The sequence below is a fragment of the Capra hircus genome, chromosome 3, assembly GCF_001704415.2.
Source record: "Capra hircus breed San Clemente chromosome 3, ASM170441v1, whole genome shotgun sequence".
Taxonomy (NCBI): Eukaryota; Metazoa; Chordata; class Mammalia; order Artiodactyla; family Bovidae; genus Capra; species Capra hircus.
Genome location: NC_030810.1, coordinates 87,355,671 through 87,379,789, shown reverse-complemented (window position 1 = coordinate 87,379,789; position 24,119 = coordinate 87,355,671). Strand labels below are relative to the sequence as shown.

The window sequence follows — 24,119 nt, the reverse complement described above, 5'->3', positions numbered from 1 at the left end:
GACTCTCTGCTTCAGGAACAGGCTTCCCCTTGCTTCTCCCCTTCCCTCCCCTCACCCTGCTCCCTGGTGAGGTCTTGTCCTTTCCTGGACAGATGACCCTGGGTCAGGCCTTCACATTCACTGGCTCTGAGATGGGTGCTATCATTACATCCATTCTACAGGCAGGGAAACAGGTTCAGTGAATTGCCCCACCTTACCCAGCTGGGAAGTGGCAGCTGAACTGAGGTCCCCCATCTGCCCACTGACTCGAGTAAGGAGAGCAAATACGTGCCCAGGCTACATCATTCAGAGCCCTGTGCAAAACAAAAACACTGGGCCCTTCTTCACTAATTATCAGTAACTTCCAGAGGGCAACAGCTGAGCATTAGTTGGTTGTGGGCCTTCTGAGCATCTCAAGGGGCACAGCCCTGAAGCCAAGCCCCTGTGTGACTGTAGGAGGGTCTAGGGTAGGGATGACATCTGAGCATCCCCCACCACCCCCACCTCCTATCTGGGCCCAGGACTGTTCACTTCCCAGCCCTCAACGGTCCCAGTTGTGGCCCCAGGCCCTTGTCTGCCTCAGTTCATCAGCCGTCCAGTCATTACAACTGTGGCATGCCCTGGGCCTCGGCCCACACAGAATTGGTGCAATTTCAGGGAAGAGACGAAGCCCCCTGCAAAACAAGGAGGAATACAGTGGAACCGCTGAAATGAACAAGTCTCTTCTTCCACGTTTTGGTGGGGGGGTGGGGGTGCGGAGTGGTGGCAGCAGTGGAGATCACTGCCCAGGAGCCTAGGCCCCAGGTTAGTCCTCTTGGCGTGACCTTGGCTAGAATCACTCTTCATCTCCAGCATTCATGTCTGGTTCTACACGCAGCTGGGCTCCGCTGGTGATTCCTGGTGGGGGTGGGGTTAGGAGTATGCATTTCTAAAATGCTGGGGGGGCAGCCAGGGAGATCCCCACAGACACAGAAAGGAGAGGCGGAGGCAGTCACACAGCAGGCACGGCAGAATGCTCCAGATGTCTTTATTGGGGCTTGAGCACGGCATGACAGTCACGGGCACGCGGGCAGGGCGGTAGGGCCCAGCCTAGGCATGCCTCAGACGCACGAGGGGACAGCTTTAGAAAAGGACGACCAACACCTGGGAGGGGCAGGGCGGGCTGGGAGTGGGGAGGGAGGGCTGAGGCAGGGGCAGAGGCCAAGGTCGAAGGGGGGCACCTGGCCTCGGCTATTGCACGCATCCTCTGGCCACCAGCCAGGAAGTACAGTATTGCAACTGGTCTCCGCTCGCCCGCGGCTTCCCCTTCTCAGACCCCTGAGCCAGATGGGCAGACAGACCCCTTCCCTGCCCGTCTGCCCAGCAACATCTTTGGAAAACAAATGGACGAAGGAGACAGAACAAAAAACCAGAAATAAAAAAAGACAAAACACCCCCTCAGTCAAGGACACAGGGAAGGTGGAGAAAGGAGTGGAAGAAGCTGCAGAGGAGCCCTGGGAAGTCCCCCAACAACTGGGGCATGGGGTGGGAGGTAGAGCCCCAATCTGGGGTGGGGTGAGGCCAGTGGAGCAGTGACCCCAGGGGGCAATCTGGCCTTCCACCAGCCTCTGGCCCACAGGGGAAATGCTCCCAAGAGGGAGAGTCTAGCCTGGGACCACCTAGCTGGACTGGCAGTTCCCAGGTGTATTTTTCCTGGGATATTCCACACACACATTCGGCAGAAACAAAGAATCAGTGAAGGGAAAGGGGGTGGGGTAGGGCAAAGATTTGGGGAGACACAGCCTAACGAAGAAGACAGACCACCAAGAGCACGTGCACTACACACAATAGTATAGTATGTATGAATATAGATACTATATGTGCATATATATCTCTTCAATGTACAGAACAAGAACATCAGACCCGATGGCTCTGGGCCCGAGGGTCACATGGGAGGTTTTCCATCAGTCCTGTGCAATCAAGGATATGAGTCTTTCCCAGCGAAAGATTCTTGCCTGGGTTCCAGAGTTGCCCTAAGCCTCTGGCTTTCTGTCTGTCTGCCTGTCTCTCTCACGTTGGTGCCGCTTTAAGAGAGGGTGAGGACTTCGGCCTGGGCATAGTTGGACGAGAGGGCGTCTTGGCAGGTCTCTGTGTTTAAAGAGCACAGGTGTGAGACACTGGGACGCACGCTTTCGGCTCAACATTGCCTTCTTGGGAGGTAAGGAGTTCAGCAAAAGAAAGGGAGAAACGAAGAATGAGATGTTAGAAGGAAGGCAGCTGCTGACCCACAGGCTGTGGGCTGAGGAGTAGGCCAGAGATGCAAGGCATGGGGCCTGGAGTTAAGAAACCAGAAAGAGCAGGGACAGGAAGGAAAGGGTGAGCCCTTCATCATCCTTCTGCCAACCCAGCGCTGGGCCATAGTGACCCATAGGTGATGTCACAGCTCAGCTCCATGTCTGTCACGTAATGAACTCCAGGAACCAGGAGCCCTCGGGTCCCCAAAGCTGCAGTGTGGTGGGGAGAGGGATCACAGCTCAGCAGCCTGGCATGGGGGCAGCAAGGGAAGTTCCTGCCGGGGCTCTCAGCCCACAGGCCATTGCCTGCCCAGCCTGTGCTCCTCCCTCAACACAGCTCCATCTGCTGTCACCACCTAGGTCTAGCCCACTGTCCCAGGGGCTGGTGAGGAAGGCTCCTGAGTGTGCTGCCATGTCAGGCCCAGCCCCTTTCCTCAGTCTGGCAGGAAGAGTCTCAGCAGCTGCAGGGTGAGTGCTGAAGAGGAAGCTCAGGGAGGATGAATGTGCCCAGCTCAGGAGAGGAGGCAGGAAACCCAACACTTCAATGAGCCCTTCCAGACATCTCCTTCTCAGCCTCGGACAGCAGTGGCCTGGGCCTTCCCTTCCCCTGCCTTCCTAGCTGGGGCACAGGCAGGGCAGGCAGGAGGCTGCAGCGGGGGCAGGGACTTTGGGAGGTGATACTCTCTGGCCAGGGCAGATGAGGCCCTGCCCCGAGGAAGCTCTGCAAAAAGGGAGCCAGGGCTGTTTCACAGCTTCTCCCCTGACTCCCATGCACCCTCCCCTCTGGCTCCAGCTCACAGCTTCTCCTCTCAGAAGCCCTGAGGGCTGAGGACTGGTCTCCACAGTTGTCAGCAGCAACTGGTACAAACAGGAAAGGTAGCAACTCCTGCCTGGGCTGCCTGCCCTGCTCTGCGGGGAGGGGCTGGGCCACAGCTGAAGGGGAAGATGCTTAGAAGCCACAGTAATGGGTACAAGCCCAAATCCAGAGGTAAGGGAAAGCAAACTGTGCTCTCAGATTGTGGGTGGAAGACAGAGCTTTCTCCTGAAACGGGGAGGCCCAGGGCCTGGGCAAGCCTGAGGCCTGTGAAGAGGGCCACTTTCCCAGGCAGGGCCTAGAGTACTGTGGGGCCCTGCATACTCGCTCTGCCCTTTCCCAGGACCCTGAGAGGGAGCTGGGGCGGGCAGCCTACTCAGCGTTCCTGTTGGCTCAATACTGTGTCAGCCCTACAGAAGCCAGAGAGCCAGGAGGGGTGTGTGGGAGCCCACCCAGCCCCCCCAAGGCACAAGGGGCCCCAGGCTGGCACTCCTGCATCATGTCGCCCAGGGACATCTGTGCCCACCATGGGGGGTGCCATGAGCATGCCCGTTACTGTGGGAGGGAAGAGAGAAGGAGGCGGTGGGTGCCGTGGAAACTTGGGCTCCTGACAACTTGAGGGCTGCCACAGAAATAGCCGCCTCAGTTCCCTGAACCAGAAAGGCAAGTGAGAGGAGGAAATAGCTATAGGGCCCATGCTACGCCAGCCACCTCACTCACGGTGTCCATGTTGGAGTCAGGACCCCAGCACTGGTGCGCCCAGCAGGGGCAGGACCTTCCATCCTACTGGAAGAGAAGCTGGGCTCTCAGCCTGGACTGAAAGGGTAGAAGGTGCACTGCTCTCTGTCCTGCTCCCCAGGGCTTTGCCTGTCTGTGTCCCCTTCTGAGGGGCAGTGGCATGAATGGTCCTGTATCTTCTCAGCTCTTCTTCTTTTCCTCCTGAGAGCAAACAGGACGCCAGCCCCACAGACCACAGCAGGGCGGGGAGAGCCCAGGACCCACCTTGAAGAGAATTTCCTGTGTCTGCCCAAGGCTGAAGAAGGCATTGACTGAAATGGTAATGTTTCTAGAATATGCTCTTCTTCATTATCCCCTGCAATCCCAAGAAATGGCTGACCTTTCTGCCCAGTTCACCTTCTGGGGCGGCTTCCAGAGTCCCCCGCCTCCTGCCGAGTCCCCGAATGCTGTCTGGCGGTGCCTATCTCTGCCCATTCTGGAAGGGGCAGACATGGGCCTTACTTAGTCATTCCCTACACAAAGTTGCATAATCTGGCTCTAAAAATTGCCAGGCGCCCAGCTCTGCCGTCAGGTCTAATTCCCATCAGGTGAAACAGGAAATGTCTTGGCTGAGGTGTTCCGAGTTCCCAGGCTGAGGCGGTCCATCCTGGCGAGCCTGGCTGGGGTGCTGGGGGCCTGCCCTGGGGAGGGGCCCCCTGCAGCTCGGCAGGCCCTGGGCGTGGCTTCGTGCCCCTGCGGGAGGCAGCGGGTGGGGGCTGGATGGCTCCTGTCCCTGCACTTCCCCTCAGCTGCCCCTGCCCGGGGTGCACCCCTGCTCACTCTGTGACTCACAAACCTGTTGTGCTCCTGGGCTCGTTAAGTAAATGAATACACTTAATTATAGAAATTAGATGAGTCTCCGGTTCTGGCAGCGATATAGAGCACAGAGGCTGGGTGGGAGCGGCAGGTGACTCAGAGGCAGGACTGGGAGCTGGAGGGAGCAGGAGAGGAAGGAGAACCGTAGAGGAAGCAGGGGAAGCAGCGTGGCCAGCGATGCTGCAGCTCACGGGGGTGGGGCACAGACGGGGGGCTGGCTCCGAGGCTGGGCTCCAGCGAGAGGGGGACATGCCCGCGTCTAGGGCGCCTATCCTGGGGCTCCTACTTGGGAACCCCTGCCTGCGCCCCACACCCCAGGGGACAGCCTTATTCCTGGTTGCTCTGAGTGTGGGATGGACAGACAGACAGACAGAGATGTTCAACTGCAGGCTGTTTGGTTACTGGTTGAAGGCCCTGACGGATGGGGGTGCATTTGCTGTGATTTAGGTGGGAGCCTGAGGGAGAGGCAAGGCCCAGAGACACAGTTACAGAGTCCCAGGGGTGACGGCACCTTCAGCTGAGAATAGGAGTGAGTGGGGTAGGAGGCCTGGAAGTAATCTCCCCTCCCTCTCAGGCTCCAGGGCTGAACATTTTAGGGAGCTGGGTGCTGTGGACAGGAGGCTCGGGGGCCTCAATTCTCCTGTATCCTGTTTGACTCCTGAAGACCCAGGAGGGATGAGGCTGGAGGGATGTGTGTGCCTGTTTGTGTGCGGGTGCCCAGGGTCGGGGAGAGCTGAGGGTGCAGCTACGAGGCCAAGTGTCCAGGGGGCGGGCTGGTGAGCGGGTGGAAGGGGTGGGCGAGCAGGGGCTTTCTCGGAGGGTAGGGCGAGCTGTATCGCGATGTCAGTGGAGACAGCCCCAGACTGGTTCCAGCCGCTCCCGCTATGTTGTTTAGGCTCCGGGACTTTCCACAGCCTTGGTGAAGAAAAGGCACATGGATCAGGGAGGTGCAGCTTCTCGCCTGAGACGCTCCATGGGATCCGTGTTCCGGGCACCCAGTGGGGCAGGTAGCCCCAGGGCTGGCTGCAGAGGCCTGGTTCAGCTGGGAAAGGCTTCCTGGCTCTCTCTGGTCTCCAGATGGACCCCAGGGCCCCATCCTCAGCTACCCTTTGCTTTGTCATCATCCCCAGGTAAGTTCCCTCCAGTTGTACAAAGACCCCTCAGCCGTCAGGACCCTCCTTTCTCAACCCTAAAAAGCCCTAATGGTCACGCACCACTTTCCTCCCAGGAGTTCATACTCAGCCGCATAGTGCTCACTGGTGTCTGTGCTGGTGGCTGGAGGAGGCCTGGGCCCACTCACTCCTGGACCTGAATGTAGCCCAGCGCAGAGAAGTGCGGCGTGGTCTGGCATGGGTAAAGTTGCCGAATACACACTGGGAGTTTGGCGATGCTAACTGCCACGCTTCCTTAGCAGGGCCTGTTTCCCAGCAACCCACCTGTTCCCTCTCGAAGGTCACTCTAATTGGCTGAGCTACATGCTTGTTGCCAAGAGGCAGTGTGGAGGCATCTTGAAAATAGAGCAGCCAGGCCCCACAAGCACCCAGAGAGAGACGGTGGTGGGACACGGGCTCCCCAGCCCCGCGCATGCTCACACGTGGGCTCCTCAGACGGGACCTGCCCCCCAGGACCTCAGGGTCTCTCCTCTGACTTGCACCCTCACAGCCTCCTCCTCCACACCACTACTTCCACTGAGTCTTTCCCCACACTGGATGAAAACAGGGGTGCTCAGGATTTGGTTCTGTTTGCTCAAGTCCTCCCTGAGGGGTGGGGTCCCTGCCACCCCACCTTCCATGCTAACCAGTTAGCATTCTCCAGCCAGAGCAAGGCTCCAGGTCTGAACTAGACACAGGAGAAGCCTCGGTGTGTTTGGGGTGGCGGGCAGGAGGGACAGGCACACCCAGAGCCCAAGGACTGGGCTACCCAGAGCCCAAGGACTGGGCTACGCAGAGGCCAAGGGTGACCACAGGAGCACAGGAGAGTGTGTAAGCAGTCTGAGCACCATCCATTTAAAGCTCTAAATTTAGCTGGGTCATATCCAGGTTCCAGATTGCTGCTCCTGCTTCTGCCACCCAACAGGGCACATATCCAGCAAAACTGGACACATAGCTCTCAGGGCTTGGTTAGGGTCAGGGTGCCCTGGGGACAGTGGTGATTAGCAGGCCAGGGAAAGGGCCTGGGAAGATATCCCTGGACATTTCCTGGGCTGGGCAGGCCAAGGGACATCCTTGTGGGAACAGAGACATCACAGGCTATTCCTACAGCAGCTACTGTCCCTGCCTCACTTGACCTTGTTTCGGTTTGGGATTTGGGGATGATGGGAAGTAGTGGGGGGAACGGGGTTGGACTGAGAGAAGACTAGTTAAGAGGTAGCCTGCATACCCAGCTGTTTTGGGGTGAGGATTGGGGTTTATCCTGAAACTAGGCAGGCTTTTAAGAGAGGTTAGATGGCAAGGACAGGGCAGAAAAGACAACAAAATCATGGGGACTGGGCAGAAGGAACACCGAGGATTGAGAGCCTTGGTCCTCAGCCATCATGGCGCTCCTCAATCCCTAATCATTTCAGTCCCACTTGGTCAGGCCAGGAAACCCCTAGCTCCACTGTGGATGGAATTTCAGCTTTCCCTTGAACTCTCTAAATCCTTCAGACCACACCTCAGAACATACCCCTCTCCCTGCCTACTCCCAGCCCCTGGTCACCTTCTGGCTCTACCTGGAAGGGACAGTCACATCCCAGGGGCTTGCACAGCTGGGCTGTAGGACCCCCAGTGTAGGACAGAGGAGGTAGGGACTGTGCCAGGCTCTCTGAACCCTCACACCAGAACCCCATTCTCACCAGAATCCCATTCTCACCCTGACTCCTGAGACTCCTGGGAGTCTCCTGGGACTACTTAGGAAGTCTGAGCTGTGTTTAAGGGAGGCCTAGGTGAAGGCCAGCAATGATACTGTGGAGTCAAGCCTAAACGCCACAGCAGGAGCCAGAGGAAGGGAAGGTGATCAAATGGAAGGAGTGGGCCGGAGCCCTGATCTGCGGTCCCTTCACCCTCCAGCACTTGTCTTTCCGGAGGGCACCTGGATGGTAGGGGGGCTCTGTGTACCTTCTGGGGATGTCGTGGGCCTTTCTAATCCACGGACTAGAACACCAGGGGACCCATCCTAAAAGCGAGGGTGCGTCCAAGGCAAAGGAGATGGTGGCCACGGCCTCAGAGGAGGAGGGGACCTCAAGCTCCGTGGGGGACACTGGGAAGACTCAGCTCCATGGGGGCTCCCCCCCTGCCCGGCCTGGGGAGCCATACCTTTGCGGACACTACCATCGGCGCAGGCATAGTCCCCAGCGCTGAGCAGGAAGCAGGCAGCTGCCTTCTTGTTTCTGTCTCGGGTGCCGGAGCGGCGCAGGGCCCTGCGCTCCTCAGGGGTGGGGGCGGAGGCCAGGGGCTGGGTGAGGCCGGCTCCCTCCTCATCCGACAGCACCGCACTGGCATCGCCATTCTGCTTGGAATCTAAAGGGGCAGACAGAAAGGAGGCTGCAGGACGGCTGATCCCTGACCTAAAGCACCACTTACCCAACCCACAGGGAGAGTGCTGCCAGAACCAGGGGGTGGGCCTGCTCCTGGGGGCAAAGAGTGGGATGCTGGCTTTCCTCTCAGTCTTGGCTGGAGATGGAGCCACAGATACGCCAAAAGCAGAGGCTCCCCAAGTTGGCCCTGTGAGATCAGCCCAAGGCGGGCAGTAGAGTCTGCTGCCTTCTTGGGTCTGGCTCAGGCTGACACTTGGATGAGTATGCATTCCCTGGGAGAGTGTCTGGCTTGATGGGGTTAAACTTACAGAGTGGCTTCCACAGCTGTCTTGCTGGGCCACCTGAAGGCACTTACTCTTAGTCACCAGGCATTCCAAGCCAGAGTTGATGCCTGAAGGATTCAGAGCCCTTTGTCTCACGGGCTCACTTGTGTCTGGGGGAAGACACGCCCCCCCCCCTCACCCCGAGGGGAAGAGGCTCCAATTCTGCTCCCACTGCTGAAAGCTCTTAGTCCCAACCCCTGCTCCACCGGACAGGCAACAGCACCAGCAAAGCTGAGTCCCTGGGTCTGGAGAAGGGGGGTGGCCAGTTGGTCTGAAGGCAGGGACCAGGAATGCCCTTACTGTGACCGAGCAGTTAGGGTCAGGCTAAGGCACAGCTCATGGTGCCACAGGTGAAGTGTGCGCGGCAGAAGCCTAGGGACTTGTACAGTGTGATATTAACTTACCCTCCGAGCCCTGAACGGACCTCAGGGTAGAACTGAAACTCCCTGGGGTACTGGCTGGGAGACTTCTGTTCAGGAATCTGGGAAGAAGGTACCGTTTTGGTGGGGGAGAGAAGGGGAGCCTAAAGGGTTCCATCAAGGTCTTTGAAAGACCCATGCCCTTGAATGACCCCAGCATGTAGGATGGGCCCCCACCAACAGGCCACAGGTGAATATCCTGAGCCAGGCACCTCCCCACAAGGACAAGTCCTACTTTATCCCCAGAGCCATGCCCGGAAGGAGCTGCTGTCTTAAGAGCAGCTCCCCAGTGGCCTGGCATCCAATGGACCCCCATACTAGGAATCTCATACTTCTCTCAGGAGCTCATCCCATACCTAACAATTGGGTTCCCACTCTCCAACATAACTCTGTGTTGCTGTGGATGAAGCCAATTTCCTTTCACCTCTTGACTCAGGTAGAAGCAAGCTTTCCTGAGCTGGCCTTTCCCATCCTTGGATAGCACGATTCAGACCCTCAGGTATGGTTACTCCACCTTGCAGCTACCAGTTTTTTTCCCTTTCCTTTCCTCTCTCCCAACATTGTCTGGGCTGCTCCCTCTTGGTTCCCTTGCATCCATGTTAAACCCCAGGCCCAGGACTCAATCTAGCTTGTGCCAAACAGAAGGCAGCCTCCCACAGCCATTACGTTATCACATTTATTAGGCCAAGAGACACCAGACTCGAACGTTTGGAAAGAAATGATTCATGTGTTGATGCTCCTCAGGAGAACAGCTGCCCTCCTCTCCAGCTAATAATGACAGTGCCTGATATTTGTAAAGTGGGTTTAACTTCTCAAAGTACTTTCATATCCGTCATTCATTTGGGGCTTGTCCAAGTCTTGGAAGTAAAATATTGATAGCATTTCTGTTTTACAGGTGAGGCATTTATATCCAGAGAGGGTGAATGACTGGCCTGGGGGCACACAGCACACTGGCCAAGAAAGGATTAGAAACCCAGGCTTCTCATTTACAGCCCCATGCACTGCCCATAACAACCTAAATTTCGTGGGACACTCATTCTACAGAGCCTGATGTTCAGGAAGCTATCAGAAAATGGAGATTCAGCCTCAATACTGTGCCTTCCTAAAGGCATGCCTTATATTTAGGGTAGCCAGCGCGACAAGAGCACAACCCCAAACTCCAATGACTGAGTTTCAGTTGGGAGCTCCCCTGGCCACTACGGGAGAGGTGGCTTTCCTCACCTGCCCGTTTCCTCTCAACCACACCCTCTTCTGGGGCAGGGGGGCTGGCATCACTGTAGGTGCTGTCCCTGGGCGAGGTCTCCTGTGACTTGCAGTAAATGGGCGACTCCAGCTGGGGCGGCCGAGGTACGTGCTTCTTCCGTTTCTTGGGCAGCTTCTGCTTGGCCATGGCCAGAGAGTAGTACATGCCAAAGTTGTTGACAATGACAGGCACGGGCATGGCAATGGTGAGCACGCCGGCCAGGGCACACAGCGCCCCCACCAGCATGCCGGACCACGTCTTGGGGTACATGTCCCCGTAGCCCAGTGTTGTCATGGTGACGACGGCCCACCAGAAGCCGATGGGGATGTTCTTGAAGTCGGTGTGGTCATTGCCCCGCGGGTCGGAGGGCCTGGCGCCGATGCGCTCTGCGTAGTAGATCATGGTGGCGAAGATAAGCACGCCCAGGGCCAGGAAGATGATGAGCAGCAGGAACTCGTTGGTGCTGGCGCGCAGGGTGTGGCCCAGCACGCGCAGCCCCACAAAGTGGCGCGTGAGCTTGAAGATGCGTAGAATGCGCACGAAGCGCACCACGCGCAAGAAGCCCAGCACGTCGCGGGCCGCCTTGGATGACAGGCCACTCAGTCCCACCTCCAGGTAGAAGGGCAGGATGGCTACGAAGTCGATGATGTTGAGTAGGTTCTTGACGAAGTCCAGCGTGTCCGGGCAGCACACGATGCGCACCAGGAATTCCAGCGTAAACCACAGCACGCACACGCCCTCGATGTAGGTCAGGATGGGCTCCGTCTCCACTTCCCGCCGGAAGCGCACGCTGGTAGTATTCCCCACGCGGTGAATCTCCGTCACGTTGCGGTCGATGTTGAAAGCCTCGTGGGTCTCCAGGCAGAAGGTGGTGATGGACACCAGGATGAAGAAGAGAGAGGCGAAGGCCACCACCTATGGGCGGGGAGGAGAGTGAGGGCAGCTATGTCAGGAATGGATGCGCCCAGCGGGGACAGGGCCCTCTGCCTGTGGAGGCCGGGGCCATAGGTCACGAGGCAGCCTGTCAGGTGGTGAGAGGTGGGATTAAGGTGCACAGTGGGGGGCTGGAATTCCCTCCCCAGAGGGTGTTCATCCGTGTGTTGCGAGTTGCTCAGCCCTGTCCAACTCTGCGACCCCATGGACTATAGCCTGCCAGGCTCCTCTGTCTATAGAATTCACCAGGTGAGAATAGCGGAGTGGGTAGACATTCCCTTCTCCAGGAGATCTTCCCAAGCCAGACTGAACCCGGGTCTCCTGCATTGCAGGCATATTCTTTACTGTCTGGGCCACCAGGGAAGCCCTTTATCCCTGTGGTTGCTAAGGCAGTACTTCCCAGTCCTTGTCAGGTGCATAGAAGTTAGAGGCTGCTCTTGGCTGGAAGGAGCTGAACAGAGAACTATAGCTGCCCCATCCTGCCTTACTGCCTACCTCTGCCCACCTCTAACCTTGTCGTGCTCTGAGCTTCTCAAACTGGAATGGCTATATAAGCCATCTGGGAACCTTGTTAAAATGCCACTCTGACTCAGGAGGTCTGGGGCAGGGCCTGGGCTTCTGCATTTCTAACAGGCTCTCAGGTGAGGCTGCTTGTCCACAGACTGCAGCTCGAGTAACTAGACTTTAAGGCAGTGGTCCTCAAAGTGAGGGCCTGGACCAGGAGCATCAGCATCAACTGGGAACCAGTTAGAAATGCCAAATCACAGGCCCTACTCAAACCTACTGAATGACAAATGCTGGGGGGAGGATCTAATCATGTTTCAACAATCTTTCCCAGTAATTCTGATACACACTAAGTTAAGAGAGCCACTGCATTAAGGAGTATCTAGAGGCAAGGAGCTGGCCTTCTACCTATTAAGCTCTGGCCATGACCCACATCTTCAAGCCCTGTCATAGCCCCTCTGGCCAGTCTCTCACCCTAGGATGTCCCAGCTGACTGCCCAGATGGTGAGAAGCATTTGAAGGAAGACAGCCTGCTCCAAGGCAGGAGACAGGGTAGTCTGTGCAGAATATCGACTCTGTCCCTTCTCAAGAGGCTTCCCTGGTGGCTCAACAGTAAAGAATCTGCCTGCAATGCAGAAGTGGCAAGAGATACAGGTTCGATCCCTGAATTGGGAAGGTCCCCTGGAGGAGAGCATGGCAACCCACTCCAGTATTCTTGCCTGAAGAATCCCATGGACGGAGTCTGGCGGGCTATGGTCCATAGGGTTGCAAACAGTTGGACATGACTGAGCACGCGTGCTCGCCTGTTCTTCTCAAGAACTGACATTTCCTGAGACGCTGAGCGCCAATAAAAAATAAACTGCACCCACTGGGATCAGAGTGTGGCAACAGCCGATCTAGACAGCTGCCGAGATCGTAGCTAGAATGATGACAGCGGCACTCAGCAGAGGAACGGCTGGGTTTAAGTGTCCAATCATTATGAATGGAGATGAAATGCATGTGTAATAACACCAATTACGGAGCCTTCATTTGTTATTCATGTGATACCATTCACCACTGTCAGGGTACTGGTTGCTGGGGTCCACGCCCCCTGCTGTAGCCTGTCCTGCTGGGAAGGTGGAGGTAGGTTTGTTCCCTGAGCAGAGGGCTGAGCTTAAATAAGATACATGAGGGAAGACTGTGCCCTATGACCACCTGGCAAACCCCAACGCCCACCCCACTGCGAATTCCACCTGGCCATGGCATTGCCCCCTATCTAATGATGCTCCCCAGAGATGCTTTCCTCCCTGGGAGTCTGCAGGTGTGGGCGGACACACCTTGTTCTTAGTACCGCAAAACACCAAGGGGGAATATAGAGGGAATGGCGCTCTCCAGGTGGCGCTAGTGGTAAAGAATCCTCCTGCCAGTGCAGAAGATGTACGAGACAGGGGTTGGATCCTGGGTCAGGAAGATCCCCTGAAGTAGGAAGTGATAACCGCTCCAGGATTCTTGCCTGGAAAATTCCTCAGAGGAGCCTGGTGGTCTACAGTCCACAGAGTCACAACGAGTTGGACACAACTGAGCACGCGTAAGCTCATGAGCTGGGAAAATGTGCAAGAAATAGTGCCTCCAAGGATTTCGGGAGCAGAAGTGGGTCTGAGACGGGAACTTTGGGGGTGAACATTCACTAGCTCTCTATACTGTGCCTGACACACTTGGGCATTCTGTGTTATCACCTTCAGCCTTCCCTATGAGGTAGGCCCCATTATCCCATTTTCCAAAGGAGGAGCTGAGGATCAGAGAGGTTATATATACTTGTCTAAGGTCACACAGCTTTAAAGAGATGGAAACCAGATTTGAACTCAGCACCATTTACTTTCTTTTCACACCTTCCGGGCAGGGTCAATTCCTAAACCCAGGAAAGTCATATCTGAATTATCAATACTTCTCCCAGCCAGCTCTCGGATGACTGACAATTTCACCCTTAGGAACATATACCTTTGACTTGGGACAGACACTCACCACACACTAAGCTAAGACTTATTTACCCTTGAGCATGGACAGGTTGACCAGATACAGTAAGTTAGGAGAAGCAGATTAGCAGACCACAGACACGCTTTCCCACTTGACAACTCTGTAGCTTCTTCTGTCTGCTTCTCCCCGTGAAGGTGAATTTCAAGTTCCCTGTCTGGTTTCATTTTTCTTCCCATGAGGAGTGAGCTATCAAGACAATACGGCTGACATGGGCATTAGGCAAATAGCTCCAGCCCATAGGTTTTTCAAGGCCGTCCAGAGATGAGCTGGTGGAGGCACATGCCCAGTGGCTGTGGTGACACCAGGAACCCCGAGTCCTGGCACTGCTCTCCCAAGCATAGGAGGCGGGGGTGAGGGGTGGGGTCAGCATATCCCATCTCTGCCAGGAAGCCTGGGAAGCAGAAGCTTGCACTCTCAGAAGGAAATGTTAGCCAGGAGAGTTGGCCCACCTGGGAGCCCAACATGAAGTTAATTAGTGATTTGGATAAACAAGTTCACGAAAAGCTGCCAAGGGACGGAGCAGAGGGTGCAGGGAGAGGGGGGAGGGGAAGAAGGGTGCTGTGGCGCTGGGACCCTCTCCCACCCAAACAGCCAAGGTGCCTTCCTCAACTCCGTCCCATGGGCTCCTTCTGCGGCAGGCCCAGCGGGTGCCAGCCACCCCTCAGTTCCTGCACTGTTCACTCGTTATTTAAAAAAAACACTGACCCATCCCATCTACTTACTTCCACCCTCCCTGCTCCTCTCTGTGAGGACAGAGGAAGGGGAACCACATGTGCCCACCTCTCAGGGCCAACAGAGGCACGAGACAGGGAAAGGACTTGGTGAGGATTAAGCTGGGACTGGGTCCCCTGACTCACAGATCTTTCCTCTTGGCCCCTTTGTCCAAAGGTGGGACAATCCTCTTTGATGAAACCTACATGGGGCCTCAGGCTCCCGTGTGGCCCCTCTAGGCTGGTCCCAGAAAGCACTCATTCCCCAAGGAGACAAGGCAGAGCTGAGGCCGAGCCCTGATGGGTGCCCGTGCTCGGGCAGGTTGCCCCATATTGGGTCCCGGGGTTACAGGTCCCCCTTCAGGGCCCAGATTATTCCTCTCTCAAGCCAAATTCTGTTGTAAGTGGTGGCTCTACTTTCACCCAGCCTTTGCCCTTTGGTGGCAAGGATACTGCTGTCTTTCTCACAACTCTTTTTTTGGTCTGTGATTTTTTTGTTTTTCTTGCTCGCACTGCACAGCATGTGGGATCTTAGTTCCCAGACCAGGGATCGAACCCACTCCCCCTGCATTGGGAGCACAGAGTCTTAACCACTGGACCACCAGGGAAGTTCCATTCTCGCAACTCTTGATTGGGACAATAAAGGGACCAGGGAGGAGGCAGCTGCACTACCCAACCTAGAGGTCAAGGCCTCACACTTGAGCCTCCTATCCAGCCCCTCCAGCCCCACCCTGGGCCGTTCTGCCAGCTGGCAGGGTTCCTCAGAGCACTGCCCATCGGCCCCTGCCCCATGCGGGGCTGTGTGGCCTCAGGGAGCTGAGACTGAAGAATGTGCACTCTGTGTGCATTCCCTCGCTACGCAGTGGGACGGTACTAGCATCCCTAGTGGTGTTCCTGCAGGACTGAGTGAGCTTCGACACAGCATGTGCCTGGCACACAGTGAGCCCTCAGTAAATGGCAACAGAGCTGAGGGAGGCAGGGGACCCTCTGCGAACACCCCCTTGCAGCTTCTGAGGACAAGTTGGATCTGGAACCCAAACTATCACAAAGTCTTTGCTTTTCAGAAGTGAGATTTAGAAGGTCGCTGAACTCAACGTCCTTTCTGCTGTTTTACAGATGACGAAACTCGAGGCCTGGGGACAAGCAACTTGCCTGGTTCCCATGGCCAAAGTTGTCCCTAATTTCCCTTGCCTGGGGACAGAGGGCATGGATTTTGCTGGAAGTTAAAACTGTCCAGGTGGAAAGCCGCCCATGTGAACTGGTCTGGCCAGCAGCAGCCCCTCTCCTGCAAGGTGGGAGGATGCAGGAGGTTCAATCCCCCCTGGACAGGAGGGTCCTAGCCTGTGAAGGAGCACCCTGCTCCTTCAAGCTTCCTGCCCTCCTGGGCCCCTCGCACTGGCCAACTGTATCCTGTTGGGGACCCATCTGCTCCCTGACACCCAACTGTTTCAGCTGGTGGGCCACCCCTGTGACCAGAGTCCTTCACCGAGCTCATTCCACAACTGTCCTTGGCAATGCAGGACACACACTATGTAAAGTCACACACTTTTGGGTGCAAGTTGGCTCTGCAGTTACAGCCCAGGAGGCCTTGGGCAAGCTTCTTGATCTCTGTGAGCCTTAGGATCTTTGTTCATAAAATGAAAAATTGAGTACCTACTATGTGCCAGATACTGTTCTGGGTGCTGTGTAACAGCAGGAAGCAAAACACCTTGCCCCTCAGACTGTCAACAAATAAACAAGTAAAATATAGTATGTCAGATGGTATCAGTGTTAGGGAGAAAAAAAGAGAAAGGAGGTTAAGAAGTGACAGGGTGGGGTAGCTATCTCAAATAGGGTGGTCAGGCAAGGCCTCAGTGCCAAGGTGAATGAAGCAGAGACCTGAAGAAGTGAGAGAGCAAGTTAGGTGAAGACCCAGCAGAACTCCAGAGGCAGCAGGAACAGGCAGTGCAAAGGCCCTGAGGCTACAGCATACCGAAGGGCTAAGAGGAGTACCTCTCTAATAGGGTTGTTTCGAGGATTAAAAGAAATGATATTTGTAAAATTTAGCACAGAGCCTAGAGTGGCTCAGAAATCTGGCACAGGCTGGGTCGGGGGGGTGGGGAGGAGGTGACAGACACCAGTCATTGGGAACTGACTACAATCAGCAGGAGCAGGGGAGGGGAGCCCAAGGAGGAAGGGCCAAGGAGACAGATGGACAGATAAACATACGAAGACTCATGCCCAAAAACCTATATTAAGGATGAAGTGTAGGAGAAGAGAATTTGAGAACACAGCCAAAGACACTTGCAGAGGAAGATCTGAGGGGATGGATGTGGCGCTGAGCCTTCTGGGGAAGCAAGATCCTGGTGCCCAGGCAGCACTGGAAAGGCTGTGGGCAGCCCTGGGGGCTCAGAGGCAGGAATGGAGAGGGAGTCCGCCGGGCAAGGCGTCTTTGAGATGTCCCTGGACTCCTGGGTGAGGGCCTGTACTGTGATGCCCAGGCAAGGTGTCTTTGAGTTGTCCCTGGGCTCCTGGGTGAGGGCCTGTACTGTGATGCCCAGGCAAGGTGTCTTTGAGTTGTCCCTGGGCTCCTGGGTGAGGCTGTACTGTGATGCAGGGCGTCTTTGAGTTGTCCCTGGGCTCCTGGGTGAGGGCCTGTACTGTGATGCCCAGGCAAGGTGTCTTTGAGTTGTCCCTGGGCTCCTGGATGAGGGCCTGTACTATGATGCCCAGGCCCCAGCCAAAGGCCCCCTGCTCCTCTCCCTTCATAGGCTGCCCTGGGCCTTCCTGTCCTGAGCCAGGACCCTCTGGTTCCAGTGTCAGAACCAGCCTCTACCATGCCCACCCTCTGCCAAGTCAGCACCTGGGGGGCACTCAGGGCCACTGAGCTGCCCAGAGCTGGTGAGTCCCAGCACCAGAAGGAATTCAGTCCAGCCCAGATCACTGGCGAAGACCTTATTCAGACAAACGTGACTCCAGGCTCTTGCCCATCCACCAGAACGCCCCTGCCCCTGAAGACTTTCTGTCCCATGCTGCCCTATCTCTGCTCTGGCTGGTCTCCTGGCCAGGAAATTCCCTTCTTCTCTAACTCTGCATGCTTAAGCACTACCCACATTGAATATTTATTTATATATTTATTTATAACCTGCTTCCTTCTAAAAATTATTTAAGGGAGCTAAGTCATTATCACGCAGGGCCTACCCAGTTTAACTTCTATTAATATTTCCTCGTTGAAACATCCCTGCATACCAGCCCCCCTCCAAAAGCAATAAATCCCACACAGTGGTGGGATGTGCGGCTTCTCCCCTCACCTCCTATTGAACTTCATCTTTTAAGACTACTGCGGCCCCTCTCATGATATATGTGTATTATCTTTACCATTTCCTGTCGCTCAATTTTCTCTGGCCACCACCTACTCCACCTGACCTGGCTCTTCTCAGGAACAGAGCCCACCTTTAACTCATCTCTATAAAAGCCACCCTGGTAGCTGGCATGTAGTACGTGCTCAGTAAGTATTTTCTGAATGACTAAAGCCAAGGTGACTGCCTGCCTGCTCCCTCTCCTGGTCCTAAGGAGCCTGTCATGAGGAGAGATAACAAAGGGGCGCCCAGGAATCCCTCCTGGCACCTGGGCTCTCAGACCCTGTGGCTCTCCAAGGTGGGCCAAGCCTGCTGCCTGATGGGGACCCCTGCCAGGGGCAGGTAACCTCACCCAGCTGGAAGAATACCCCAGCAGGGAGCTGGGTCAGGTTGAGGCAGGCTGGCTGCCCAGGAACAAAGGTGGCATGCGTACCCTGGTGCCAGCATCCCAGGCCAACACTGACCGTGGCAGAGGTGTGGGGCCTGGAGGCTCCTGGTTCCTAAGGCCCAACTGCCTGACTCTGTTCGTGCCTGCCCATCCCCCAACTCTCCAAAATAGCCCGAGTTTATTTTATCCCTTCCCCTACCTTACACCCCACCCCAAACGGTGACAAACAGAAACACCTCATCATCCAGAGACAAGATGTTCAGAGACAAATGTTGGTCTGTTCAGAACAAGAGAGGAAAACAGAAAACAAGCCCGGGAGGAGCCTGGGAGGCTGCCTAAGGGCAGAGACAGGTGTGAGGGTGGGAGGCAGGCTCTGGCCTGACACAGCTCCTGCTCCTGGGAAGGAGGCAGAGGGGCTGCCCTGGGGCGTGCTGGCACTGTCATCCCAGGGGTGCTACGGAAGCCAGGGCACCCAGCCTCCTACTCAGGTTCCTAGCCCTTTCTCACCCAGAGGGCATGGGGACCTCAAAATCTGGCCTCACTTAGAAGCCTGTCATGCCCACCAAGTGGCTGGTACCAGGCAACATCCAGGCAGAAGTCAGGGCCTTCAGAAAAGGTGAGCAGGAAGCAAGCTCTGCATTTCCTTCCTAGAAGGCCTTGGTTTCATTCCTCTGCCCAGGCCACGGAAAACCTGGTCTCCTCTCTCAACCAAGCCTTCTTTTTGTCCTATAAAAGCCCCACAGTGAGGGAAAGAAAGAGCAAGCAAGCTCAGGTGTGAGCAACTCTAGGGAGCAATGAGATGGGGCTTTAATTCAGAAGGAGATGTAAAGGAAGGGATGGGAGGATAGCAGAGGGCCTCCTGAAGTCAGAGGTCCTCTCCAAGCAGAGCCCCAGGAGGTGGCAGAGGCAGGGGACAAGCACACACAGGGATGCCCAAGATCTGGGCTTAGATCCTAGTTCTACCACCAGCTATGTGACTTTCAACAAGCCCCTCTGGTCTCCGTTTCCTTCTCTGTAAGCTAAGGTCAATACCCCCTGCCTCACATGGGTCAGATATCAGAAAGAGGCCCAGGTGCCAGCACCTGACACATAGTGGATGCCTAGGGGATGTGAAACCCCAGCTCCGGCTGCAGTAGAATCCTGTGGGGTAACCCCTTCTACTCAGAAGGGAAACATCATGAGAAAACTCAAAACAGGTACTGATTCACCCAAAGGAGGACTATCATCCTTAAGAAGGCCAGTAACTGGACTTAAGCCAGATCAGCCCTGGGGACCTCTGGGAACAGGGATAAGGGAGGTGAGCAGCCCAGGGTCCCATCCATCAGGACTTATGTCAGCTGTCAGAAAAGGAGGAAGGCCTGATTCTAGAACTCTGGATGCTGCCCAAACCCCAACTGGTCCCCTACAGTCTGGGAAGCCACCCCCACCGTTGCTGAGCCCTCCCTCTGCCTAGATCGCAGGCAGTGGGCAGATGGGGCCAAGACAAGCCCACCCCTTGCGCTTGCTCCCAGGTCAGGCCATGGGAACAGAACCGCAGCAGCAGCCATCCATGGGCCCAGACCAGCGAAGGGAGTCGGGCGAGCCCAAAGGGGAAGGCTCTGTGGGCCAGGCCCGTAGCTAGGCAACAGCCTCCCATAATCATCTCAGTTTATTTTCCGTTTGTATCTGTTTTGCTTCTGTCATAACGCGCTACTCAAATGACCAGCTGCTGTGTGCGGGGAGATGCCCGGGGTCAGAGGGAGGCTCCTCTACCCTTACTGGCCCTGGAAGCCCCCATCCAGGGATGAGGGAGGCAGCAGGAAGAGGCCTGAGGGAGGGAAGGTATCCACACAGACCCAGGGGACAGCACTGTGGGGATGTGGGGGGCGTGTTACTGGTCTGGGGTAAATAGAGCTAGGAGAACACAGCCCCAGAAACCTTGTACCTCAGGCCTGGAAGCGTAACTGAGTCAGTGTCCCTTCTGACGTCCCCATCTGCCCCTGCGTTTTCTGATGTCATCTACAGCAGGTACAGAACCTTGGAACACCTCCCAGACCAGAGTAAGAAATGAGCCACCTCAAAAGCATGATTACAAGAGCATGTGATCATCTGAGGAGTAAGGGAGCCCTGATTTTGAGTCCTAGCCCACCGCTCTCGAGCTGTGTGACCCAAGAGAAGTCGTCTGCCATCTCACAGCCTAAGTCTATTAAATAAGGATAATATTAATACCTCCGCTGGTAGTTTACTGGGAGGATTAATGCAAAGTACCTGCATGGAGTGCTCAATAAATGGCAGTTGCTATCTGTTAATTTTTTAAACTTTTGTACTCTCACTTGCGTGTCCCAGAACAGCTGAAGGGCTTGCCTTGGCTTGTGCTCCTCTGTAGGAAACGAGCCCCTTCTGGCATGAGCTCCATACAGCTCTGTACATCAGTGTTAACAACCAAAAGGCAGGCTGCATGGGGTGGTTTGCTGGTTCTATTATTTATTAGTTAATTGTCTGTGATAAGACACCTAACATCTCTGAATCCTGGTTTCTTTGTTAAGTGGGAAGAACTTACCCAGCCCAGCCCCAAAACTTCTGACCTCAACTGGACTGCCCTGGTTGCTGTGATTCTATTGATATATCAAAAGGGCCAAGTATTAATATCTTGGGCTCATGGAGGACTTCTAGAGGCTAACCAGGCTCTGAGCTTACTCACAGAGCCCCAGTTGGGCCACTTGGCAGTGAGTTAAGGGCAAAATAAATGCACTGATGGTACAGCCCCTTGGAATCCAAGGGAGAGGAAACTGAGTAGGCAAAAAGTCTTCAGAGACCCCAGGATGTTCAGAAATAGGGCCCCTAAGCATCTCATCTCATTCCTGCTTCCCTGGCATGCTCTCTTTCCCCAACTCCACCAAGTTAAATCAGCCTCCTCCTTCCTCTACTGCCAACTTTGAAAGAACCTAAAAGATCTGCACTTGTCTCTGTCCCCTCCCCACCCCTCTCACCATGCACACAGCTGAAAGCGGACACCAGCAGGGCTAGAGGACTGCATGAGAAGCTCGTGGGATTCACAGTCTGCCAGGGCCTCACTGAGCCCTCACGTTCTGAGCGGGTCTCAGGGTTGCAGGGGAAGAAACAGAGATGGCACCTAGCTTTGCTCTCTGTCCTGAAACCAGCCCCTGCCTTTCAGTGGTTGCCTGAGGACGTATGCCTCAGCCACTGACCCCTCTGCTCCTCCCTCCTCTTAGACACAGGAGATGCATGTGCCCTGGTAGAGCATTTATGCCAGCCTGGCCCCTCCCTGCAGCCCCATTTCCCAATCTCCTGCTCTCCCCTGGGGGTGGGGGGAGTGGAACTTTTCCTTCCATGACTGTTGAGGCCCAGCACCAGAGGTGCTGAGGAAGGCGGCAGAGCTCTGAGACTCATTAATGTGACAGCTTGGGATGCCAGAGGTAACTACCAGCTTCCGACGCAGGAGAGCATCCCCACACCCAGATCCAATGCATCATGTTGGTCTTCAGTCTCCCAGACAGACCCCAGCCAGGCTTGAGATCAGACACTAACCTCCAGGGTTCTTTCTTTTTAGAGAATCTAAAGCCATCCTTCAGGTTTTTTTTTTTTTTTTAAGATGCTTGAGCCTACCTCTCCACCACCCCCTTCCACCTAAAAGGATTAGGGAAAAGTGGATTGACTTGAGGAGGGGGTGGTGGGAAGGGACTAGATCTTGCCTAAATCAACCTGCACTTCCTCCTGCCCCCCCATCCATCCCCGTCACCTATTTCAAGCAGTAACCTGAACCAGGGCTTTCTGGGAAGCCAATTTGTGCTGCAGCAGGAAGAAAGCAGCAGCAACAAATCTGGGATCATCACCAGGCAGCCTGTGGCTGGCCACTGCCTGTAGGAGCCGAAGGGCCCAGAACCTTAGGCTCTTCCTGTCTGACTCTCCCCTCATCCCAGCAGAGGCCAGGACAACTCTAGTGTCCTGAAAGCCTCAGGGGCATAGCTTGGGGCAGGCATCTTGACTTATCTTGCTCTTCCTGCTTGCTTCTTCTTCGGAAAAAGAAGGACTCTCCCAAACTGGGTGTTCTGGTCCCAGTTCTGCCTATTATGGCTAAAGAGCTGAAGCCTGAGGCCCTTTCTCTAGAACTCACAGCTCTTAGCACACAGAGCTGCCGGGAGGGTTTCTATGAGATGGGACACAAGGAAGGAGCAAACCCCAGAATCTGCCAGATCTGCCACTTACACCCTAGTTTCCCTCCCATCGCCCCAAATCCTGCCTGACCCCAGCTCAAGGCTTCATTCCAGCTCTCCAGGGCTCTGTTCTTCAGAGGAATTGGGGGTAGATGTAGAGACGCCGCCTGAGCAGGAAGGAGGGGGTGGAAAAGCAAGAGCACAGCTACGGGTTGTCTACTCGCTTTGAGGGGGGATGCCTTAAAGCAGGAGCTGGATTAGGTCCAAGTAGTAAATCAGGTGGGTGCACTCTCCTGAAGCGTGCAGGGGGCGGGGTGTGGGGTAAGGGGATATAATTTCCAAGGGGCCCCATGTAAAGTAAGGTAATTTGGGAGGGAGGTGGTGGTCAAGTCAGTCAGTCTCGGTCGAGAGGAGACCCAGGCTCCTGCCACTCACCCTGGCCGCCCGGGAGGAGTAGGGATCCTCGAAGAGCGCCCACATGCGGGGCTGCCAGCCGCGGCAGCCCCCGGGCCCCGCGCCAGGGCCCGCGCCTCCTTCGTGGGGCCCCAGGCGCTGCAGGGCCAGCTCCCGCTCGTCGTCGCCGGCCTCGTCGCCGGGCCCCGCGCCCCCACCGCCTCCGTCCGGGCTCTCGAAGATGTCGAGCGCCTCCTCGGCGTCGCGGTGCTGCCGGTAGGTCATCCAGCAGCAGGGCTCCACGTCGGTCTCGTCGATGCCCCAGAAGGTGAGCTCCTCCTCAAAGAGGGGGCCGCATACGTCGGCGGGGCAATGTAGCTTGCCCGTGCGGTAGTAGTTGAGCACGTAAGCAAAGACGCCCGGGTGCCGGTCGAAGAAGAATTCGCAGCCCCCGCCGCAGCTGCTGCCTGCACCACCGCCATCGGACTCGGGCCGGCCCCCGCCGTCGGGATCGGCCAGCCAGGCGAGGCGGGTGCCCGGTAGGGTGCGCAGGGTGCTGCGGTAGGTCTCATGTCGCGTGCCGCCCACGTTGATGATGATCTTCTCCGACGCCTCGCCCTTGGCCATCTCCTCCTTCAGACATGTTTTGGACGGAGGCTTGTTCCCCGACTTGCGCCCGCGGTAGGAGGAGACACACACCGAGCTGATCATAAGAAGCGCTGCGGGGCTTCGGCTTGGGGCGGCCGCTGCCCTCCAAACACCCTTCCCGAGGAGGCAGCGTCAGACGGGGGAGGGGGAGGAGACGAGGAGGCAGGAGGCGGCGGCGGCCCCCTCTGCGGCGTGGCCCTGCCCCTGCCTCCCCCCCGGGGCACGGAGCGAGAGGAGTTGGATTTCTCGGGTGCACAGGTGGTTGGGGTTTGGGCTGGCAGCGCCGGGGAGGGAGTCCGGAGGGGAAACGGAGAGCCGAGGACCCAAGCGAGGCGCCCGGGGAAGCAGGGCAAGCACACACACGTTACCCCCGCTAGGACCCGAGGCACTCCGACGCTAGAGGCCCGGGACACGCCCCCCCTTCACCTCCCGAAAGACAGGGAAGTGCACTGTCCAGGCGCACTGCGAGGGTCCGGGCGGTGCGCGCGCTCACACCCACACGGGCCACCCTCCTGCTCCCAGTCCGCGCCGAGCCCCGGAGCAGCCGGCTTCCCCGCCGCAGCAGCAGCGGCAGCGCAGCAGCAACAAGTCCTGGGAGCGGCTGCCGGGGCCGGGCCGGCGCTCTCACGGTAGCCGGAGCTCCGCGGGCCCGGGCTGCGTGCGGTCAACAAGAGGCGGCGGCGGCGGCATGTGGCCTCTTCCCCCCATTCATAAATCCAGCGCAGGGCACGGATGGCGGGCGGGGCGGAACGCGGCTTTCAGACAGGCGGGTGCTGCGCAGGGCGAAGCGGCAGAAGGAAAACAAGCGCGCCGGCTGGAGCGAGCCTCTGGTCCTGCGTCCGCGGCTCGACAGCGGCGGGGAGCTGCGCTGGGCTGGGCG

General features: G+C 56.6%; 1 protein-coding gene across 3 annotated transcripts; it reads right to left on the bottom strand.

Annotated features, from left to right (window-relative positions):
• Window positions 990–24,119, bottom strand: KCNC4 (potassium voltage-gated channel subfamily C member 4). Of its 3 annotated transcripts, none has more exons than XM_018045893.1 (4): window positions 22,634–24,119; window positions 10,137–11,073; window positions 7,953–8,156; window positions 990–2,106 (listed from the first exon to the last, which is right to left on the bottom strand). In XM_018045893.1, exons 1-4 carry the CDS (start codon window positions 23,300–23,302, stop codon window positions 2,045–2,047), a joined length of 1,872 nt encoding a protein of 623 aa, XP_017901382.1. In that variant the 5' UTR covers window positions 23,303–24,119; the 3' UTR covers window positions 990–2,044. The 3 variants fall into 3 exon arrangements, with proteins under 3 accessions (XP_017901382.1, XP_017901381.1, XP_017901383.1); XM_018045892.1 differs by having other exon boundaries at window positions 1,982–5,574; window positions 22,634–24,117; XM_018045894.1 differs by having other exon boundaries at window positions 2,022–2,168; window positions 22,634–24,115.

Coding starts and splice junctions, on each gene's coding strand:
- KCNC4 (XM_018045892.1), bottom strand. CDS start 23,302: ATGATCAGCTCGGTGTGTGTCTCCTCCTACCGCGGGCGCAAGTCGGGG. Junction 11,074..22,633: donor ACTCCTCCCGGGCGGCCAGG/GTGAGTGGCAGG, acceptor CCCCGCCCATAG/GTGGTGGCCTTCGCCTCTCT. Junction 5,575..7,952: donor CGATGGTAGTGTCCGCAAAG/GTATGGCTCCCC, acceptor TTCTTCACCAAG/GCTGTGGAAAGTCCCGGAGC.